At 50.8% G+C, this 21,019-nt stretch overlaps 1 protein-coding gene across 2 annotated transcripts in view; it reads left to right on the forward strand.

Annotated features, from left to right (window-relative positions):
- Positions 1-16,570: 16,570 nt before the first annotated feature.
- Positions 16,571-21,019, forward strand: part of TBX1 (T-box transcription factor 1) — a 47,899-nt gene continuing 43,450 nt past the window's right edge. Inside the window, exon 1 of one of the 2 annotated variants that reach the window (XM_056859428.1) lies at positions 16,571-16,814. In XM_056859428.1, the coding sequence (XP_056715406.1) occupies positions 16,571-16,814 (244 nt within the window). The remainder of the gene's footprint in view (positions 16,815-21,019) is intronic. The other variant, XM_056859430.1, reaches the window with a different exon arrangement.

Here is a 21,019-nt window from a genome sequence, read left to right on the forward strand (position 1 = left end):
GCTGCGCTCGGTCGGACTTGGCGCCTGGGGGATTCGGCCATTGATGCGCGGGAGGCTTTGCCTGGGGTTTGCCGCTCTCCAGGCGCACGTTTTCCCCATCCGAATTCTCCAAACTCTGCCTGGGGGCTTATTGTTGAGTTTCGAGAATTTGGATGGGGAAAACGTGCATCTGGAGAGCGGCGATCTAGGCTAGTAACTCTGCAAACCCGAGTCCGGTCGCGTTTACTAGGAAGTAAGTCCGTCCCACTCGGTTCCGCCAGATCTACTTCCAAGTAAAGATGCGTGGGGTTGTAACCGTCGTGTGATTTACCGTACAATTATTGTTGTTGTTTATTCCGTTGCAATAATGCGCACTATTAATCCTCGGTGGCTGCTACTGCTAAGGAGAATCGTCTTTCGCTTTGATTTTCCTCCCTTGCAAAGATTCGCTCCCGCTTATTAGTTATGCCGGAGCAAACAGGTTTCGGAAGGACAAATGCTGTTCTTGTCCTTTAAACACATTAAAGATGACCAGCCGGTGGATGTTTACTCGGGAGTAAGTTCCACCGAATCCACCGTCGCTTCCCCACCCCCCACCCCCAGTTAAAGGCGCTTGGGAAATCAGAGCTCAACTGGTTTGGGGCGAGGGGCGGCTATTTGCCAGAAGCCAAGCGGAACAAGATTTCAAAGTACCGTCCTGTGGCAGCTACATAACTCCCGCGGAAAGAAATTGGATTTACTTCCGAGGAAACGTGGCCGGGATCGGCCGTGTGGATTTAGTTGTTTCTGCTCGCTGCGGTAGTTTTACCCCGGGGGTGTTTGCGGACCCGTTTCGCAACCATCCACAAGCCACCCAAGCCGGGATTCTGGAATTCAAACAGAGCGGTACCGTACCAAAAAGAGAGACGCTCAATGCTCTAAAGTCGGGTACTGTGGCTTAGCTGGTATGTGGATCTCAGACAAAAGAACTATCCTCTTGACTAATAATTCTCACACACGCACGAGGAGGGGGGGGGAGTATATTTATTATTTATTTCCTGATTTTTATGCCCCTCTTTCCCGCCCCAGATTGCCTCCCAACCCGTCACCCAGCAACATGAACACACAGCTATCGATTAAAATATAGTATTTAAAAGTTCGGGGGGGGGTCAATGCGGAGCCCGGGCCAGGGGCGAGGCGGCCGGTTCTTTCCTCTTCTCCCTCTGGCCACGCGAATCCAGAGCTATAGGATACAGTGGCGGACTGGCCATTGGGTCAGCTTGCCCGAGGGCAAGTGGGCCCCGTGGGCCCCTGATGCAGTGGGGGCCCTTCAACATTAGACAATATGTTAAAAATAAAAAAAAATTAAAATTAAATGATAGCCTTATAGTTGTGGTTGTCTCCTGGCAACCAATATATTGAGACCCAGTCCGCCACTGATCGGATACGTACCCCGGAGCGCCCAGCGGGTGCGGAGGGAGCCAGGCCGGGCGGGCGATCCGGCGCTCTTAAAGCCGGCCACGACTTCGGCCCGTTGAGTCCAATGGGAGATGATCTGGGACCTGGATCCCGAAATAAACCCACGTCGACGGGGAGGGCGGCGCGCCTCTTTGGCCAGAGCACCAGAAAGGAGCGAGCGTTTCATAGAGAGACATTTCAACCGAGGAGTGTCTGGAAAAAGAAGAAGGGGGGAATCGCTAAGGTTTCTCTCGCTCCCGAACTGGCCCCCTTGAAGGGGGCTGCCTGAAACCTGAGCCTTAGAAGGAGGAAGGGACAGGGTTAACCGTCTTACTTAATTACACAGAGAGAGAGAGGCTGGGAGATCGCTGGGCCCAAGGAAAACTCATTTGAAGTCACATTAAATCCGCCAGCCTTCCCCGGCCAAATCCCCGATTCGGCCAGAGGCGCGATCAAGAGCAGCCTGAACCCCTTTCTTTCCTTTCCAAAAGCGCCCACCCAACATTCAAACGTGGCTCCTTCTCTTCCCCGGTCGTTCGATTCGAATTATGCCTTGGTCGGTGAATCGATCCGGAGTAGAACCTCCGATTCCCTCCCCTCCCCGTTCTGTCCCCAGCAAGGGCATTTTCGAGCAGGCCAAATCATGCACTTTCAATCCACGTTTGCAGCTGGATTTTATTGTGCGAAATGGCAAAATCCGCCTGCAGATGATTATTGTTAAAAGTGCACTGAAAGTGGATTGAAAGTGCATGGTTCGGCATGTGTGAAAGCGCCCCCCCAAAGGTCCCCAGCCCAGTTCCTTCGCTTGCCAGAATCCAGGAGGCGATTCACACACCCGCACCCATAACATGCTCGGTCCAAACCCTAAGCAAAGCCTGTTGATCCAGGAGTTATCTAAGCGGCTGGCGACTCCATTCACAACCTCCCCCCCCTCCCGGGTGGATGTTCTCAGCGCCCCTCGGCCCAGTTAGAGACGGAGGGTTGTGTGGATCACGGAGGTCTGGAGAGAGGCTCTGGCTGGAAAGAGGGGGAAGCCGGAGTTTGAGGAATGGTTTGGAGACGCCAAATACCCGGGGGGCGAGGAGGTGTGTGCATCTGCTAGTTGAGAGGGAAGACATCACGCGTGTGTAATTCAAGAAGGGAACGGGTTGTTTCTGTCTGTATTTTAAAGATTTCTTCCCGGCTTGTCGATCAGATCAAGGTGTTCTTACATTGCAATCGCCGCTCCCCCCCCCCAACCCTCTACTCAGTTTGGTTGCTTCTAGTTTAGCCCCCCCCCCCAAAAAAAAGTTTTAAGATTTTTTTTCTATCAAGGTAAGTAATATATTTTAAAGCAGGGTCATGTTTACTGAGAAGTAAGTTCCAGTCTGTTCAATGGGGCTTTCCCCAGGCGAGTGTGCATAGGTTGTAACCTTCGCTGGCAATCCAGAATAAGGGAATAAATTCCACTGGATGCAGAGGGTCTCACTTCTGTATAGATTGCCCCACCACATAAGTTGGTGGAATTGAACTGCGATATATTTGCCCTCAAGTTGCAGTCTCACGGCAATCAAGTAGGGTTTTCAAGACAAGAGAGGAAACACTGGCAGTTTACCATTGCCCGCCTCTGCATAAGCAGAACTGATATAGCGAGTCGTCTCCTGTCTAAATACTAACCGGGGCGACCCTGTTTCCCTTCTGGGATCTAACCAGATTCCGCTAGTCTAAGATGTCCATGTCAGGGCATAGATGTAAATATAGATGGGTGTATCAATTCAATCCCACCAATTTTAGGGATTTTGTGTTTGTGTATACATCCTCTAATTCATTTTTACCGGCAGGTTTCACACAGAATGAACCCTGATTTCCAAAGCAGGCAGGACTTACACATTTTAATTCTTTGCTCAGGCCCAGTCTTGGTCCAGTCTGCATTAGCAGGGAGTTCCATAATAGGTAGCTTATTAATTCAAAAGCCTATAAAAGCATAAGGATATTTTTTTTTTACTGATGCTGTGAAATGACTCACAACTTGGGTTGACAATAGGAAAATGAATGTCATATTGGTAGCATATTCGTGGGAAGACCCATGAATTGCTTGAAAAAACACATTGGTTTATTAGAACAGCAGGACGATGAAGCATTTCAACTCTAGACTACAATTTAAATGCAATTTGGAAGGCTAAAGGCATCCTTTACACTGGAGAAAGGATGCTAACTGTATTCCATTGGAATGAAATTCAGTACACACAGAAGATTTTTATTTGAACAGGACGGTGAGGATTAGCATTAAAAAAATCAATATTCGAGGACTACTACTCAGATGAAATTATTCCAGTGCCTACTATTGGGAAAGCATCCTTTCCTCAAGGGAGAAAAACCTCACACATTCGCGTTTAGATCAATATTTTCTTCTTCCCAGGGCAGCTTACAGCACGGTTCTCTCCTCCATTATATCATCACAGCCACCCTGGGTAGTAGGCTAGTCACCAGTCCAAGGTCACTCTAGTTAGCTTCCCCAGCAGCAGTTGAGGCCGGTTCTCCCTTGTCCTAGACTGATACGCTCAACACTACAACACGTCATATCTATAACTTGTGTGCCCAGAGAGGGGCTATTAAGTTTTGTTTTCCTTCCCCAGAGTCATTTACATTTTCACAGGAACACGTTTATTCCTTCAACATTTCCTCTGGATAGACCATCCTTTGTTTGTCTGGTTCCATGGACACCGGCTTGAAACTCTCTTGGATTTCAGTGGCGTTTATTTCCAAGTAAATATATTTAAGCAGTGGACTCTGATCTGGAGAACCGGGTTTGATTCCCCACTCCTCCACATGAGCAGCAGAGGCTAATCTGGTGAACTGGACTGGTTTCCCCACTCCTCCACATGAAGCCAGCTGGGTGACCTTGGGCAAGTTACAGTTCTATTAAGAGCTCTCTCAGCCCCACCTACCTCACAGGGTGTCTGTTGTGGGCAGGGGAGGGGAAGGTGATTGTAAGCCAGTTTGAGTCTCCCTTAAGTGGTAGAGAAAGTCAGCCTGTGAAAACCAACTCTTCTTCTTAAGACTGGAAGGGGTGCCACAGATACAGAACAAGTGAAGTAAAGGGACCTAAAATACTGGCTATCCCCATTAAAGCCAATCTCCCTGATCTGGATGGCCCAGACTTGCCTGATCTGGTCAGATCTCATAAGCTAAGGAGGGTTGACCCTGGTGAGTACTTGGATGGGAGACCATCAAGGAATTCCAGGGTCATTATGCAGAGGCAGGGAATGGCAAACGACCTCTGTTGGTCTTTTGCCTTGAAAACCCTATGGGGTCACCATAAATTGGCTGCGACTTGATGGCACTTTACACACACACATTACAGCCAATCACAAAATATTGAATTTAGGTGAATGGGTTTTCTTTTGCTGCCCAGTTAGAACATAAGTGGAGCCTGCTGGATCAGACCAGTGGTCCATCTAGTCCAGCATCCTGTCTCACACAGTGGCCAATCAGTTATTCCAGAGGGTCAACAACAGGGCATAGAGGTCTTCCCCCAATGCTATGCAGTCCCTAGAGCCACCGCTTGCAAGAGATAGAGGTTAAGAACAAATGTTTTTAAAGTTAAAAGGAAGGGAAGTGGAGAGATCTCAAAGACTGGTGGATGAGTCCCGAGTCTGCAGTTTCCAGAGCCTTAAGTTGGAAGGCATGTAGGCTGTGTATTTGGCTTTTGGAATTTTTTGGAATCTGAGAATGATCCCAGCTACCTGCAATCCTCCTTTAATCAGTTCACTGTAACAGACTGCCAGCATTGATTCAGAGCACTGCCTGTGCTCTAACTGTGGCCTAAGGCGCTGCTCACCCCAACTTCCAACCACAGGCCTACAACTACAAATCGATCCATGTTCAGATTATCTTGCTTGGAATCTTGCAATTACGAAAGGAGGCTTTTCCTAAAACCACAAACAAGAAACAGCTTGGTGAGAGGAGCTTCCTCTTTTAGTGTCAAAGGATAGCCATGTTAGTCTGAGGTAGAACAGCTAGATTTGAGTCCAGGGGGGAGCCAGTGTGGTGTTGTGGTAAAGAGCAGTGGTTTAGAGTGGTGGTGGACTCTGATCTGGAGAACCGGGTTTGATTCCCCACTCCTCCACATGAGCAGCGGACACTAATCTGGTGAACTGGATTTGTTTCCCCACTGGATGTGTTTACACACGAAGCCAGCTGGGTGACCTTGGGCTAGTCACACTCTCTCAGCCCCACCTACCTCCCAGAGTGTCTGTTGTGGGGAAGGAAAGGTGGTTGTAAGCCAATTTGATTCTTCCTTAAGTGGTAGAGAGAAAGTTGGCATATAAAAACCAACTCTCCTCCTCCTCCTCACATTGGGTTCTAGAGCCACCACTGGCAAGCCTTTGTCCTGGACGTAGCTCTGCTCTTACTGCTTTGCCCTTGACCCTTTTCCAGAGATGGAGCCGGGACAATCTTTGGTGCTTGAGTTTCCTAGAGACAAGCAGTGTATGCCCTCAGAAGAACAGCTGAGGCGGTGAAGCAATCATGGGTGTGCGGCTTGGGTTTTGGCATGTGGGCTGGACCAGGGAGTGGTGATAAGATGAAATCCCACCACTGAGATCTGATCTCCAAAACGAGCTACAAACCCCACACCCATCCCAGCCTGCCTCGGCTATAATTAAAGTGTGACTTCTGTCACTCCGCAGGGCTGGGAGACAATGTCTGTTTTATGGGACTAGGTTGGGGTTAGTCTGGTCCCCACTCTGAATGATTGCTCTTTCCCCCTCCATGATGCAATGAGATCCCTTCCTATCTGGATTTGCTGTTTGGTCCAAAATTATATAGAATCTTTACGCATTTAAGATTTAATTGCCCTTTTTCAATGGTTTTGCTGGGCCATCTGCTAAGGATCCCTTTTTCAGACCGGCTGTGTCCCTGCCCTCTTCAGCCAGTGGACTCCTCGGTATATATCCTTTTACACTGTCCTCACATATACCAACTTATGCTAAAATTGATTATACCATGTTTTAACAAATGGTCCACATCTTCTCAAGCAACTTTGGAGCAAAAGGTTCAGTTCCTCTTAGAAGATTCTGACCCTCAGCGAAATTATTTTGTTGCTCATTTTTTGGAGGCTGCAGAGAAGAGACTAAGGGAGGTGTTTTTAGAGATGGGCTTTATTTAAGTCTTATGGTTTTGTTGTTCAAGACCTTGGTCTAAGAACAGGGGCACAGAGAGAGATGCAATGAAATGTCCCTCCTATAGAAGTGTGAGTTGCCTATTGTATGGGTTTGGGGAGAACTTTTTTGGCAGAATTCTTTGGAGCTAGAAAATGTGGCAGATTTCTGTGCAAATAGATGTCTACCATGTAACACTGTCACAAATACTTGGCAGGTTCCCTAAAGTTTTATACAGAACAAGATAAATATTAAATAGGATCCCAGTGTTTAGTGGGTGGGCTGGTTAAAATATTTTATTATAATATAATATTTAAAATATTGATTAAAATATTTTAATTGCCAAAATTGCCTACATCAACATCAGCAGATTTTATTTTTAAAAAAATGTGTTTAATCCAAGTAATTACAAAAACTGCACATAGCAAATGCCACCTTGAAAGAAACATTCCCTCTTTTGTGAAACAGAAGGGAAATTACACTTTTAAGCTGGTGCCTGCTGAAAAGAGTGAGCGTTATCTAAAAACAAAGGAAGGCTTTTCTTTCTTTGTGTTGCGAATTAAGGCAGACAATTGATCCTGAACTTAATTGAATATAGTTCATGCAATTAACCAATGAAGACATCCTATTAATTTGGTGCCAAACCTAATATTTAAGGCACCTTGCGTCTACATTAAGTAATGTGTCTGGCTGTGTCAAAGGAGGACAGGAATTAAAATGTACTAAACGATAACTATTCTGCATCGCTTGAGCATATGGGGAGGGGCCTTGGCTTGGTGGCAGAGGACATGCTTTGCATGCTAAAGCTTCCTGGTTCAGCCCCTGGCATTTCCCATTAAAGGATCTCAAGCTGCAAGTGTTGCAAAAGGCCCTTCTCTGTGTAAGACCCCCCCCCCAAAAAAAAAAAAACCTGCTGCCAAACATAGCAGACAATATTCAGCTAGGTGGACCGACAGTCTAATTTATGATGAAACTGTTTCATATACGACACATACGACACATACAAAGCTGCCTTATGCTGAATCAGATCATAGGTCTATCAAGGTCAGTCTTGTCTACTCAGACTGGCAGTGGCTCTCCAGGGTCTCAGGGAGAGGTCTTTCACATCACCTTCTGTGCATGTGTGTTAAGTGCGGTCAAGTCGCTTCCGACTCATGGCGACCCTATGAATCAATGTCTTCCAAAATGTCCTATCTTTGACAGCCTTGCTCAGATCTTGCAAACTGAGGACTGTGGCTTCCTTTATTGGGTCAATCCATCTCTTGTTGGGTCTTCCTCTTTTCCTGCTGCCCTAAACTTTTCCTAGCATGACTGTCTTTTCTAGTGACTCTTGTTTTCTCATAATGTGACCAAAATACGATAGCCTCAGTTTAGTCATTTTAGCTTCTAAGGTCAGTTCATGCCTGATTTGATCTATAACCCACTGATTCACCTTCTACCCAGTCTTTTTAAATTGAGATGCCGGGGATTGAACAAGGCAAGAGATGAACCAAGGTGGCTTGCTGTTCTGTGATCTGACAAGATCAGGCTAGCCTGGGTCATCCAGCTCATGGCGTAAAGATGCTCGGAGTCTAACACTGCAATCCTTAGGAGAGTTACTCCAATAACTCTGCATAAGATTGCACTGTTAACCAACTAATAGAGAGCTCCCTTCTTAGGTGTGCAGTAGGCTGCTCAGCAGAAAGGCAGTTTGCACACGCAGGTATGATGTGTGTGTAAAGTGCAGTCAAGCCGCAGCTGACTTATGGCAACCCAGTAGGGTTTTCAAGGCAAGAGACTAACAGGTCTTTCTCTGCATAACCAACATGCTTGCCTCTGCGCAACAACCCTGGTGGTCCCATCCAAGTACTAACCAGGGCCAACCATGCTTAGCTTCTGAGATCTGATGAGTTCAGGCTAGCCTGGGCCATCCTGAACAGGGCGCATGTGTAACAGCCTATGATTAATGAGGCCTGTCACCCAAAATCCTTTCTCAAAGGAAGCCCTGCTATTCAAACCAAGTGTATATGACAACAACCTTCCTCAGCTCCCATCTAAGAAAGCTGCTCCTTCAGTGATCTTCTTCATGGGCTTCTGGGTTCTGACCTGCCCCTCTGCTTTGAAGCACTGGCTACACCAGGGTTTTGTTCAGGAGACACAACAAGGACTGAAGCAAGACACTGACAGTGCAATCCACATGCAATTAAATCAGAGACAAAACTCCCAGCACAGGTCATAAAGGATCTTCCATTGCACCATAAGGGAGCTGTGGCACAATCACATTCTTTGGCTGGTTCAGTAGTCTGCAGGTGCCTCCTAAGTCCCAGAGGATAGAAAACACGGGTCCTTAAAAAGATCTCTTGTAACACAACAGCTCAAGCTGCTGTACATGTGTGCACACTTTCTCTTATCAGGAAACTCTTCTGGCTGGTGTACTTTGAAGCTGCATGCTCCCACACAAATCTAAATCGATCCAAAGGGGAGGAGGTATAATTGTGTCATCAGAGAGGTTTCTTTTGTAGCTTCCCTCTTTCAGTTTGCAAAGTTGGCTAGACTTGGGTTGCAGGCTCAACTTGTCACCTTAGGATAATCCCTGCAGCGTGCACAGGAGTTTCAGGTCCTTGGTCTGTTTTGAGACAACAGATCTACAAAATGGTTAATCTTCCAAAGCAAGGTTTGCAGGGCACTTGGAGATTGCAGTCAAATAATTCCCTCCCCCAAACACATGAAGCTACCTTGTACTGAAGCAGACCTTTTGGTCCATCAGGATAAGTATTGCTTGCTTGGACTGGCAACAGCTCTCCAGGGTCTCAGTTAGAGGCCTTTCACATCACCTCTTCCCTGAACCATTTAACTGGAGATGCCAGGGATTGAACCTGCTCTTCAGTTGAGCCACAGCCCCTCCCACAAAACATTGTGGGTCTCAGGATGTGTTCACACAAAATGATCACTTGATGCAGGGGTGTCAAACATAAGGCCCACGGGCCGGATCCGGCCCCTTGAGGGCTCTTATGTGGCCTGCAACCCAGCCGAGGCAGCCACCCCCACTCACGATCTGAGCTGGCAAGGCATGGCCCGGTCCCAACCAAGTGACATTTATGTCATATCCCACCCTCATAACAATTGAGTTTGACACCCATGGCTTAATTACTACAACCCATGACTTTTATGTGCCTTGGAGACAGAATGATCAGATCTGCCCCAAGTTGTCTCAAATGCAGTCTTTTTCAATGGACCCGGTTCACACAAACTGCTGCCGGAGAGTAGATTTTGGCGGAAGAAACTTCCTCAAAACGAGAGGCATTCTACAATACTACTGGTTACCAAGGAGGCTCTCTGGCACTGGAGGTCTTGAAGCAAGGTCTGGGTAGCCATTTGTTGGGGAAGCTCTGGATTTACATTTCCTGAATGGAGTAGGGGCCTATATGGGGTGGCTAGTAAGGCCTCTTCCAACTCTCGGACTCCATGCTGATCATATACAGGTATATACAACTGTGGACAGTGAAAGTTCTGGAAGCAACCAATATCATGACTGTTGTCTGACCTATTATTTCTTAAGATTTGCTTTATGCATGTATGGAAGTGTTCTCTCCAGGATCAGAGGAGCATGCCTATTATATTAGATGGTTTGGAACACGGGCAGGATGGTGCTGCTGCAGTCATCTTGTTTGTGTGCTTCCTAGAGGCACCTGGTTGGCCACTGTGTGAACAGACTGCTGGACTTGATGGACCTTGGTCTGATCCAGCAGGGCCTTTCTTATGCATACCTCTTCTCTCCAGGATCAGAGGAGCATGCCTATTATATTAGGTCCCGTGGAACACAGGCAGGACAATGCTGCTGCAGTGGTCTGGTTTGTGGGCTTCCTAGAGGCATCTGGTTGGCCACTGTGTGAACAGACTGCTGGACTTGATGGGCCTTGGTCTGATGCAGCATGGCCATTCTTATGTTCTTATGTTGTCAAGTCGCAACTGACTTATGGCTACCCCAGCAAGGGGCATTCAGGGTAAGTGAGAAGCAGAGATGGTTTGCCATTGCCTGCCTCTGCAGAGCCTTCCTTGGTGGTCTCTTATCCAAGTCCCGACCCTGCGTAGCTTCTGAGATCTGACAAGAGGAGGCTATACCATGCTGCCCTCCCTCCAAGATTTGCTTTAGATAGGATTTAACTTTCCTTTCCTTATAAACTGCAATGGCTGGAAATACTAACTAAATAATACAAATTAAATCATTAAATTGTCAAAGCCTTATAAACTGCCTTGAAAACTGCAATGGCTAGAAGGTCTTCTATAAATACATTTAAATACAAATTAAATTGTTAAATTGCTGAAGTTTGGGACGCCTAGAGCTGAAAGATGCCTGGATGGGAAAGCCACTGGGAAAGCCTGGAAGTGACTTTGAATTTTCCAAAGACAAGCAGGATATAAACACACAGATTGTGGAAACAGACCAGCTCGGCCTTGATCTTTTGCCCATGGTGCCAAGTCATTTCCCTCATACGTTCGGTCAGGGGCTGCCTTTGTGCAAATATAAACCAAAGGCTTTGCATCTTGACTCCAGGGATTATATTCTGGAAAGTGTGTCTTGTTTGGGGTAGGATGCACACAGGGTTTAAGAACAAGGTGTCCTTCGCCCTTGTTCTTCCCCGGGCCTTTACAAAGTCGGAGGGGGTGCCTGAGAATCCCTCTTGCCTGCCATTTCAGGCTTCTTAACTGTGGAAACAGCCTGAGCTGGGATGGGGAAGAGCAGGCAAGGATCCAGGAAAATGACCTCAGCAACCCTCAGGATATTGCTCCTATTTAAAGAGAGGCATCTGTACAACCAGGCAAGGGGCGGGGGTGGAGAACCTGATGGAGAAAGAAGTCAGGAGCTACTGGCTTACCTTTCTTATCTATGGCTTATCTCTCTCTAGAGAAGCTAATCTTCCCTAGTAAGAGGAGAGAAAATTAGCTGCCAAATGAGTGTGGGTGGGAATATATGACAGAAAGGCCGCCATTGGCTCCCTATATTTTTAAGAGTGAGTTGGTAGGGTGTAAGAGTGAAAGAAAGGGGGAGGGGCTGGGGCTCGGAGCATCTGCTTGGCATGCAGAAGGTCGCAGGTTCAATCCTCTGCCTGAGACCCTGGAGAGCCGCTGCTGGTCTGAGAAGACAATACTGACTTTGATGGACCAAGGGTCTGATTCAGTATATGGCAGCTTCAGGTATTCATGTGACCTGGGAGACCTTGGTTCGAGTCTCACTCAGCCAACTTGGCTGCTCATCAGCTGGTACACTGGCCTGCTTCTCAGGGTTATTGTGAGGACAAAGGTGAGAATTTGGAGCTCCCTGAAGCAAGGGTGGGATTTAAAGTAGCAATAAGAATGTAGGTGGGGTATATGGTGGGATAAAAGATTACTCTTCTCTCTTGTGTAGGCGAATCACTTGAAGAATTAAGAGACAAAAGATTATGTGAAAGGGGGCCATTCTCTCCCCCCACAACACACACGTTTTTCAGTGGAATCCATTCACAACTGTCACTCACAGAGAATAGAGCAGTCCTAGACTCAAGACCAGGACTCTTGTGGGGAATGTTGGGCTCTCTCAGTTAGCCTGGACTTTCATCTGTAAAATGGGAATGATGTAGGGACTTGCTCACCAGGGTTCCTCAAAAGGCCAGCTCAGAAAAGGGCTATTAAAAAAGCATTATACATATTGCAAACCTCTTGCAGATGATCAGTAGTGAAGTTTCGGACATTCAATAGTCAGAAAGTTTTCAGACCCTCATTTTCAAACAGCAGCTGTTTAAGATTCCGCTCCCAAATAATGCAGTGGTGAGGGGGTTCTCTTTCTTTCTTAAATCCCAAGGGAAAATGACAAGATATTAATGTAAAGAATAACCTTGCTTGCCAAATAAAACCATTTTACATCTCCCCCCCAATACTGCTTCACAACATTCATAACTGAGAGTCTGAATAAAGCAATCAAACTAAAAGTAATGACACCACAATGGAGTTTCAATTACCTTGAGGAGCTGCAAATCTCCAGTGGTTTTCATTTCGTTAAAATGTCTATATTAGCGGTTAATATTATTCATGTCAGTATATAATTAAGGGTGTTACAGGACTGAAACAATAATTATCGTAGCATGCTCCTCGACCTTTATAATGCATGGTTCTGCCATATAGGATCGCTGTAGGGATACAGAAAAGGTGTAGCTAATAAAGATGACGGGCCAGAGTCTTTTAGCCGTGGATTAATTAGTACAATCAATTACTTCATTCACGGGAGATCTAAAACAGAGATTCGGTTTCCTTTTTTCAATGGAGGCTGGGCTCTTGGCAAGAGTCTTCAGAACTAGCATCCTAATGGGGAAAGGGAAAGCAATACCAGAAACGTTGGTGTGATTTTTAAAAATTCTTCGCTTTAGTTGTTTCCTGAACAAGAAAAGCGATCCAGTCAAAGATGCCCTCGAATTACCCCTTGTGTTGAAAACGTGGTGAATGCAGAACACTTCTGGCACAAGTTAACCGTTCTCCCCCCTCCCCTCGCCCCCAATCCCTCCAGTGTAACTTTCCCATTAATGGACGTCTGGAAACCGGTCGCCTTGAAATCTGGTGCTGAACTAGGGCTGGATCGAGCCCGTCACTTCGAGGTGACATCGAAATCAACCGGACCAAGATTCGGATCCAAGCGTTCACCATCTGGGCTTCGGTTATGTGAGCAGCTAAATCTGTCAGAAGCACGACCCTTGAATGGACTAAACGCAAAGGAGGCATCGCATAGCGATTGCCGTAAATATCTAAGACGCCCGGCCACAAACCATTTAGCCCACTGCAGAGCCATTGGCTTGGATGGGATTACTTAAACGAGTAAAATCGTGTGCACTGCTTTGAGAATGGGGTAGAAAGAAATAACTTGCAAACTCTAGAGATAACCTTAATAATATATGAACAATATTAAAACAATACATTTATAAAGAATCCCAGAGGGCAGCCTCCAGACACTCTCCTTGTTACTTATTTCTTTATTTGACTGCCTCAGTTGTTGTCCACCTTTCTCGTTGAGACTCAAGGCGGATTACAGAATTTTAAAACCGTGCGCTCAAAGATCAGGATAACACATCCGATAGACAATAATACAAAGTTGCATAAGAGGGTTATGGGCAACCTGGGCTCTAAATCTTCTTCCCAGGAAGGCTGGTTTTGCCAGGAAGGAGGGAGGGTTTCGCCTTCCTTCGTTTTATGCCCTTCTCTGCTGCCCTTCGAGCTCAGAGAGCTGCCACCCTTCCCTGCCCACCTCTGCGGGTCTCCATCGAAAAAGGCCCTTCTGGGCAATTGCGACTCTTTGGGGTCTAATGCAAGGCGCGGGCGGGGGGAAGAGGAAGTTCGGCCACCCACCACCCCCCTTCCCCCAGTTTCCAGCTCTCTCCGAGGGGTTGATGTAGCCGGAGTATCAGGTTGCAGAAGCCCCACGTCTGGTCGAGCCATGAAAAGCGATCCTGTTTCGCTGGCTGGCCTTCTAACGTTGCAGCTGAGAAAGGTGAAGGCGTTTGGAGGATGGCTTTCCAGGTGACTGCCAATTAAGCAGATTTATATGTCTGGCTCGCCCGGTAAAGAAGGCCAGACTCGGCCTGCCTACCTGCTGCAAGAATCTTCCATTCAGGGTTGCCAGAAAAGGCATTAGAACCGAGTGATCCGGGCTGCGGAAGTTTTGTTGGGGGTGGGGGGAGAGAAAGAAAGGAAGTCGATGCAGAACCCCCAGTTGAAACAAGCATCTCTGCTTTCTCCGTTTGGCAAGAAATCTATGCTGGATGAAAACTGGTGGGGCTGTGCTTGACACCGGAGCTGGGTTCTCTGGCCACAAGTTATTTTTATCTATGATTTTTAACACGCCTTTTCTGTCCAAAATACGTTTTTCGTGTGCATGAGTCTGTCTGTCTTGCTTTGGCCACATTGCTCAAAAGACTGAGGCCATTTATGCACGGGAGGTTTTGCCTTGGATTTGCTGCTCTCTAGGTGCACATTTTCCCCCATCTGAATTCTCAAAACTCTGCATGGGGGCTTATTTTTGAGATTTGAGAATTTGGATGGGAAAAATATGCATCTAGAGAGCGGTAAATCCAAGCAAAACCTCCCATGCATAATTGGCCTGATGGTTTTAACTTCTTCCTGAAGCTGTGCTTCTACACTAGAGCTTCCGGATCTAAAACACCTTACAAAAAGTCGAATCGTCACAGCAGCGTCGATAATCGCTTTCTCCTGGGCCATTTTTGTATGGGAGGTTTTGCCTTGGATTTGCCACTCTTTAAATGCACATTTTCCCCATTCAAATTCTTAAAAACTCAACAGGAAGCCTCCATGCAAGGTTTTGAGAATTCGGTTGGGGAAAATGTGCATCTAGAGAGCAGCAAATCCAAGGCAAAACCTCCCTTGCATAAATGGCCTTGGAGACCCACAAGAGTTTCAGGGCATGAGCTTTCCAAAATTAAAGCTCCAAGGGGCTAGTGGACTCTACTCTGGCCGCCCTACCGCAGACCAACAGGGCCAGCCGCTGAAATGATCTTCATGGGTATCTGCACAAGGGAGCTTTGACTCTCGAAAGCTAGCTCATCCCCTGAATCTCTTGATGGTCTCTAAGGTGCTCTTAGACTTGAGTCTAAAACTGTAGGATTTAAAACACACACACACACCCGGTTGACCGATCCCCTCCAATCCTAGGCTTCTCTTGACCCTCCCCAAGACACCGGGAGATGCGCACGCGCTCTCTCTCTTCTCTAGTCCGTTTGGAAAGTTGCCTGATTCTTTGGTGCGAAATGGGGGGGGGGGGCTTTTGACCATCCTGCTAACACGCTCCTCGTCCGCGTGCGATCACCCTCAACCAGCGACTTAAAGATGGACGGGGAGGGGTGCGCTCTGGAAGGAGCCCCTTGCTGTACGTTGCAAGAAAATGTGTGTGTGTGGGGGGGAGGGTTCAGAAGGAGAGAGAAGGGGGAGGAAAAGTAATTCAGAGGAATAAGGGGGGAGGAAGGGGAATAAGGCATTAAATAAATAGATTCAAAAAGGGGGAGGAGAGAGGAAATAAATAAATGGCTGCAGGGGAAAACTGGGGGGGGGAGAGAAAGAGGAGAGGGGGGAGGATAACCGAAGCAGGAAATAAATCCAAACTGAGCAGGGGAAAGGGGGGGGATAAAGGGGAAGGGGGAGAAGGGAGAAACTAATAAATAAATAGCTGGAGGGGGGCTCAGAAGCAGGTACAGGAAAGAGAACGGGGAGGGAAAGTAACTCAGGGAGAAAGGGGGGAAAGGGAATATGACATTAAATGAATAGATTGAAATAGGGGGAGGAGAGAGGAAATCAATAAATGGCTGCAGGGGGAAATTGTGGGGGGAGAAAGAGGAGGGGGGAGAAAGAGGAGAGGGGGAGGATAACCGAAGCAAGAAATAAATCCAAACTGACCAGGGGAAAGAGGGGGGAAAGGGAACTAATAAATAGGTGGAGGGGGCTCAGAAGCAGGTACAGGAGAGAGAAGGGGGAGGGAAAGTAACTCAGGGGGAAAGGGGAATATGACATTAAATAAATAGATTGAAATAGGGGGAGGAGAGAGGAAATCAATAAATGGCTGCAGGGGGAAACTGGTGGGGGGGGAGAGGGGGAGAAGGGGAGAAGGGGGGAGAAAGAGGAGAGGGGGAGGATAACCGAAGCAGGAAATAAATCCAAACTGAGCAGGGGAAAGAGGGTGGGGGGAGAAAGGGGAAGGGGCGAGAAGGGAGAAACTAATAAATAAATAGCTGGAGGGGGCAAGGAGGCGGTGGGAGGAGGGAAGCGCTGGTGAGACGGGGCAGGGCAGGGCGAGCCAGGGCGCACGGAGAGGCTTTCCTCCAGCGGGGCGGGAGCGGCCGGGGAGGGGGAAGGGCCGGGCCGGGCCCGGCGGAGGGCAGTCGCCGGGGAAGCGTCCCGCGCCGCTGTGCCCGTCGCCGCTGCGGGCCGCCGGGCGGGGGGGAGGGGGTCCCGCCTGGCCTGGCACGGCACGCCGAGCCTTGGGCCGGGCCGGGCTCTCCTCTATGGACGAGGGCAGCCCCCTGTCGCCCAAGGCCAACGCCTTCAGCATCGCCTCTCTGATCGCAGCCGCCCAGCGGGCCGGCCGAGGCCCCGAGGAAGAGGAGGAGGAGGAGGAGGAGGAGGCGATCGCGGCGCTGGACGCCCAGCTGAGCGCCGCCGGGGGGCTCCCCAAAGCCTACGGCCCCGCCGCCCTCGCCGCCGCCCGCAGGAGGATGCATTTCAGCGCCGTCACCAGGGACATGGAAGGTAAGCTCCGGCGGCGAACGGGGCCGTCGGGTGGGTGGGTGGGTGGGTGGGTGGGGGGCCGGGGCTGCTTTCTCCGCCTTCCCGGGCAGCTCCGATCCCGGGCAGGGGGCTCGGCTCGGGAACGAGGCATCCCCCTTCTCCCCCCCTCCGAGCACGCCGCGGTTCGTTGCCAGGTCTCCGGGCTTCCCCCTTCCCCCGAAAAAAACCCAGATCGGCCTCGGGGAAACCCCGAGCGATCCTCAACACGCCGGACGCGAAAGAAACTTCCGCCACGGGAGGAGGAAGGCGGCCCCGCCACCCTTCGGGGTTGACTTCCGAGGAAAGGCGCCCAGGCGCCGGCGGCGGGTGGCCAGATCCACCCGGCCAAGGAAAGCGTCGATCCTCCACGCCGCCGCCTCGCTTGGATCCGAAGCCACTCGCCTTGCGACTCTTCTCCCCTGGACGGTTTCTGCCGCTTTCCCCAAAGCTTCCCTTTGGCTGAACCGGCTTCGCCGTTCACCGCGCAAATCGAGGCTTCTCCCGTCCTTGCACCGCAGCCATTGCGCTGTCAATCGACAAGGTAGCCTTAAGCTATACACTTATGAGTTATGGTCTCGAAGAAGAAGAGTTGGCTTTTATGTGCCGGCTTTCTCTGCCACTTAAGGGAGAATCAAACCGGCTTACAATCACCTTCTTTTCCCCTCCCCATAACAGACACCCTGTGGGGTAGGTGGGGCTGAGAGAATTGTGACTGGCCCAAGGTCACCCAGCTGGCTTCGTGTGTAGGAGTGGGGAAACCAACCCGGTTCACCAGATTAGCCCCCTCCCCCTCATGTGGAGGAGTGGGGAATCAAACCCGGTTCTCCATATCAGACTCCACCGCTCCAAACCACCGCTCTTAACCACTACACCATGCCGGCTCTCGCAGCCAGCGTTGGGGGGGGGGGGGGAGCGAGAGGCTCCGGATTCCCGTGGATATCTTCGAGGTTCTCCACAAACACAGCCGCGCAGGGCACGATCCGGCGCCAAGTTAAGCGCTTGGAAGGATGCGCTCCCAGGCACCCTGTCAAGGGAGTCAACCCCCTGGAAGAAAGTGAGGCTTACTCCCGAGAAAACACGCCTAGCAGTCAGCTGCACATCCCGTTCATTTCAAACGCAACAGTTGCCCACAGAGATAAATGGGGCTTGAAATAGTTTCAGTTTGGGGCTAGATTGCGCCCGCACAGTATGTAGGTTTTGCGCTGATGCGCGTTTCCTTTCCGCGCTGCAGACGCACAAAAAGCACATGTGGGCCTCACTTCTGAGTAAGCGAGTACAAAGTTGCCTGCAGTTCAATTAGAATAAAACGATAATACTGCATTATAAAATCGATTGTGCAGCGTGTAAAACGTTGGCGTGTTTGAACGCTCGCCCTGCCCTAAAGTTACTTCGGGGTTCGTTCTATTTTAGGGTGTGTTTTTAATGGGATTTTAGTACAATTAAGGATGCAGGACCGGACATCTGCTACATGTATATCGGAACTTTCACCATATTAACTTTCTTCTAACAGCATTTGGGGGTTTAAAGCATAGTTGGGGGGGGGGGAATTCACCAGACAACACCAGAAACTTTTGACCAAGAGTATTTTAATCGTCTAATAGTAATCGTATGGAGAGGCAGCCCTGTAAAAATGGCGATATCATGTATAATGTTAGGAATACTAAAATCCCGCACAACCTCAGGCCGAGGCGAGTGATGTAAGAATGCATTAAAGTCGATCACGGCGGTGGATCGGCGCGATCTGTCGCTCACGGTGTTTGGGGAAAGAGCGAGGCCTCATCCCAGAGGAGGGAATGCCAAACGGGGTGTCAACTGGAAAGCAGACCCTTAGGAAAAAGATGCAAATCACAACTCGAATCGGCTGGACCGTTTCCTGCCAGCCCCATTCAAGTGAATGGGGAAGAGCGTCTTTTTGAGCGGATCCCATTCACTTCTATGGGTCTCCCAGGGCGCTTTCACACATGCTGAATAATACACTTTCAATCCACTTTCAATGCAAGTTGCAAGTGGATTTTATTATGTGAAATGGCACACAATCCACTTGCAAATGATTGTTAAAGTGCACTGAAAGTGTATTATTCAGCATGCGTGAAAGCGCCCCAAGAAAAGACCTCGACCGCTGCGCCTCAGCTGCGCCAAATCCCAAACTCAGAGCAGGCTCCCTGCTCTGCTGCCCACGTTATAAAACAACCCGGGCCACTTTTCAAACGTCACTTTAAAAAAACAGAGGTTGTGTATTTTAATTGCATCTTTTTTGTTTGTTTTAATACGGGGGGAACGCAGCTCCGATAGGAAAGACCTGACCCATATTTCTAGGAAAGGCAGTCCTTGAAATCCATAGGATTCCTTTCTAAAGGAGCGTGTTCTCAGGGAACGGCGATAGAAACGCAAGAGGTTTCGTTTCTCGGAGCGCCGCATCCGAAACACACTCGATCCATTTTGATCCCAGTGGATCTCAGTGGAGGAGGGTCGCATTAAACCAAGAAGTTGAATGTCAACCCTAAAAGAAACAAGTCCGAAGGGAGCCGGGCCCAGGAGCCTTTTCTTTCAGCGGGGCTCGAAAGGAAAGGATCGTCGCGTCCCGCCCTGGCCAGGTAACCTTCAGAATCTGAACGGAGCTCCGGCACGGATCGTGGGCGGCCTCTCGGCAAACCCCTGCAGAAACCCTTGCGGATCGCTTCCGTCCAGCGTGTTGAGGATCGCCCCGGGCCCAGAGGAGCCGGAGCGCGGCGGCCATCCCGGCTGAGGGTCCCCCCACCCCCCAGTCGGTTTCCTCCGGCGCTTGCATGTTCCGCCGAGCTCCTTGGACCTGGGCCTGATTCAAGGGGCTGGGACTGCAATCCCTTTCCAGAGTATCAGAAAGCAGGCTGGGGATCGCCGCCTTCTTGCTTTGGGGCTGCAGGGAGCGGCTTAAGGGCGCTGGGGATCGCGGCCGCGGAGGAGCCTTCTTGCTTTGGGGTTCCAGGGAGCGGCTTAAGGGCGCTGGGGATCGCAGCCGCAGAGGAGCCTTCTTGCTTTGGGCTGCAGGGAGCGGCTTAAGGGCGCTGGGGATCGCAGCCGCGGAGGAGCCTTCTTGCTTTGGGCTGCAGGGAGCGGCTTAAGGGCGCTGGGGATCGCAGCCGCAGAGGAGCCTTCTTGCTTTAGGGCTGCAGGGAGCGGCTTAAGGGCGCTGGGGATCGCAGCCGCGGAGGAGCCTTCTTGCTTTGGGCTGCAGGGAGCGGCTGAAGAGCCCCGGGGGTCGGAGCCGTCCCGGGCGGGACGCGGCGCGTTTGGAATCCCAAGTCCGGCAGCGCAGGACTTGGGGGGGGGGGGAGGAGGAGAGACCCCGACCGCCGGAGGCTTCGCCTCTTCTCCGGGGCCCAGGGGTGGGGGGGGGGGAGAAGGGGAGAGCGCGCGCGCACGCCACTCCGCGCAAGGCAGGGGGGGAGAGCGGCGCGCGCTCCCGGCCGCCAGTCCCCCGCGCGGGCCAGGGCGAGGCCGGAGCGGTCGGAGCGGTCGGAGGGCAGGCGGGGAGGGGCGGCGCGGAGCTCCCCCGGGCCGGCGAAGCGGCGGCGGGAGCGGGAGGCCGAGAGCGGCCCGCGCCCCTCCCGGCCCGAGAGCCCCCAGGGAGGGGGAGGAGGAGGAGGCGGGGCCAGGCGGGGCCCCCGCTGGGCCGGGTTGGGCGCGCGCGGCGGGGAGGAGGAGACTGACAGGCGGGCGAGCCACCCAGGGGAGGGGAGGGGAGGGGAGGGGGCGCGCGCTGCAGCAGCCCCAGCTCTGAGGGGAAAGGCGGGCAAGGGGCGAGTGGGCAGAGCGCGCGCCGCCGGAGAGGCTCCTGAAAAGAGAGGGGAGGGGGAGAAGCGAGAGGGGAGGGGGAGAAGCGAGAGGGGGGGGGCTCCGCGCCCAAGACCCGTCCCCTTTCTTCGCGCGCGCCTGCCTGCCTGCCTGCGGCTGGGGAGGGTGGCGGCGCTGGCCGAGGGAGGCCGGGAGCGGAGGGGAAAGGCGGGCAAGAGGCGAGTGGGCAGAGCGCGCGCCGCCGGAGGGGCTCCGAGGCGCCCGAGGAGGAAGGGGGAGGGGGGAAGCGACCGCGCCGAAGAGCAGGGGCGCCCCCTCCCCTTTGGTTATCGCGCGCGCGCGCCTGCTGCTTAAGGGGGGGGGGTGCGCGCGCGAGCGAGCGAAGGAAGCGCCTCCAAGGCGCAGGCGCGCTC

Source organism: Euleptes europaea, chromosome 13 (assembly GCF_029931775.1).
Source record: "Euleptes europaea isolate rEulEur1 chromosome 13, rEulEur1.hap1, whole genome shotgun sequence".
Lineage (NCBI taxonomy): Eukaryota > Metazoa > Chordata > Lepidosauria > Squamata > Sphaerodactylidae > Euleptes > Euleptes europaea.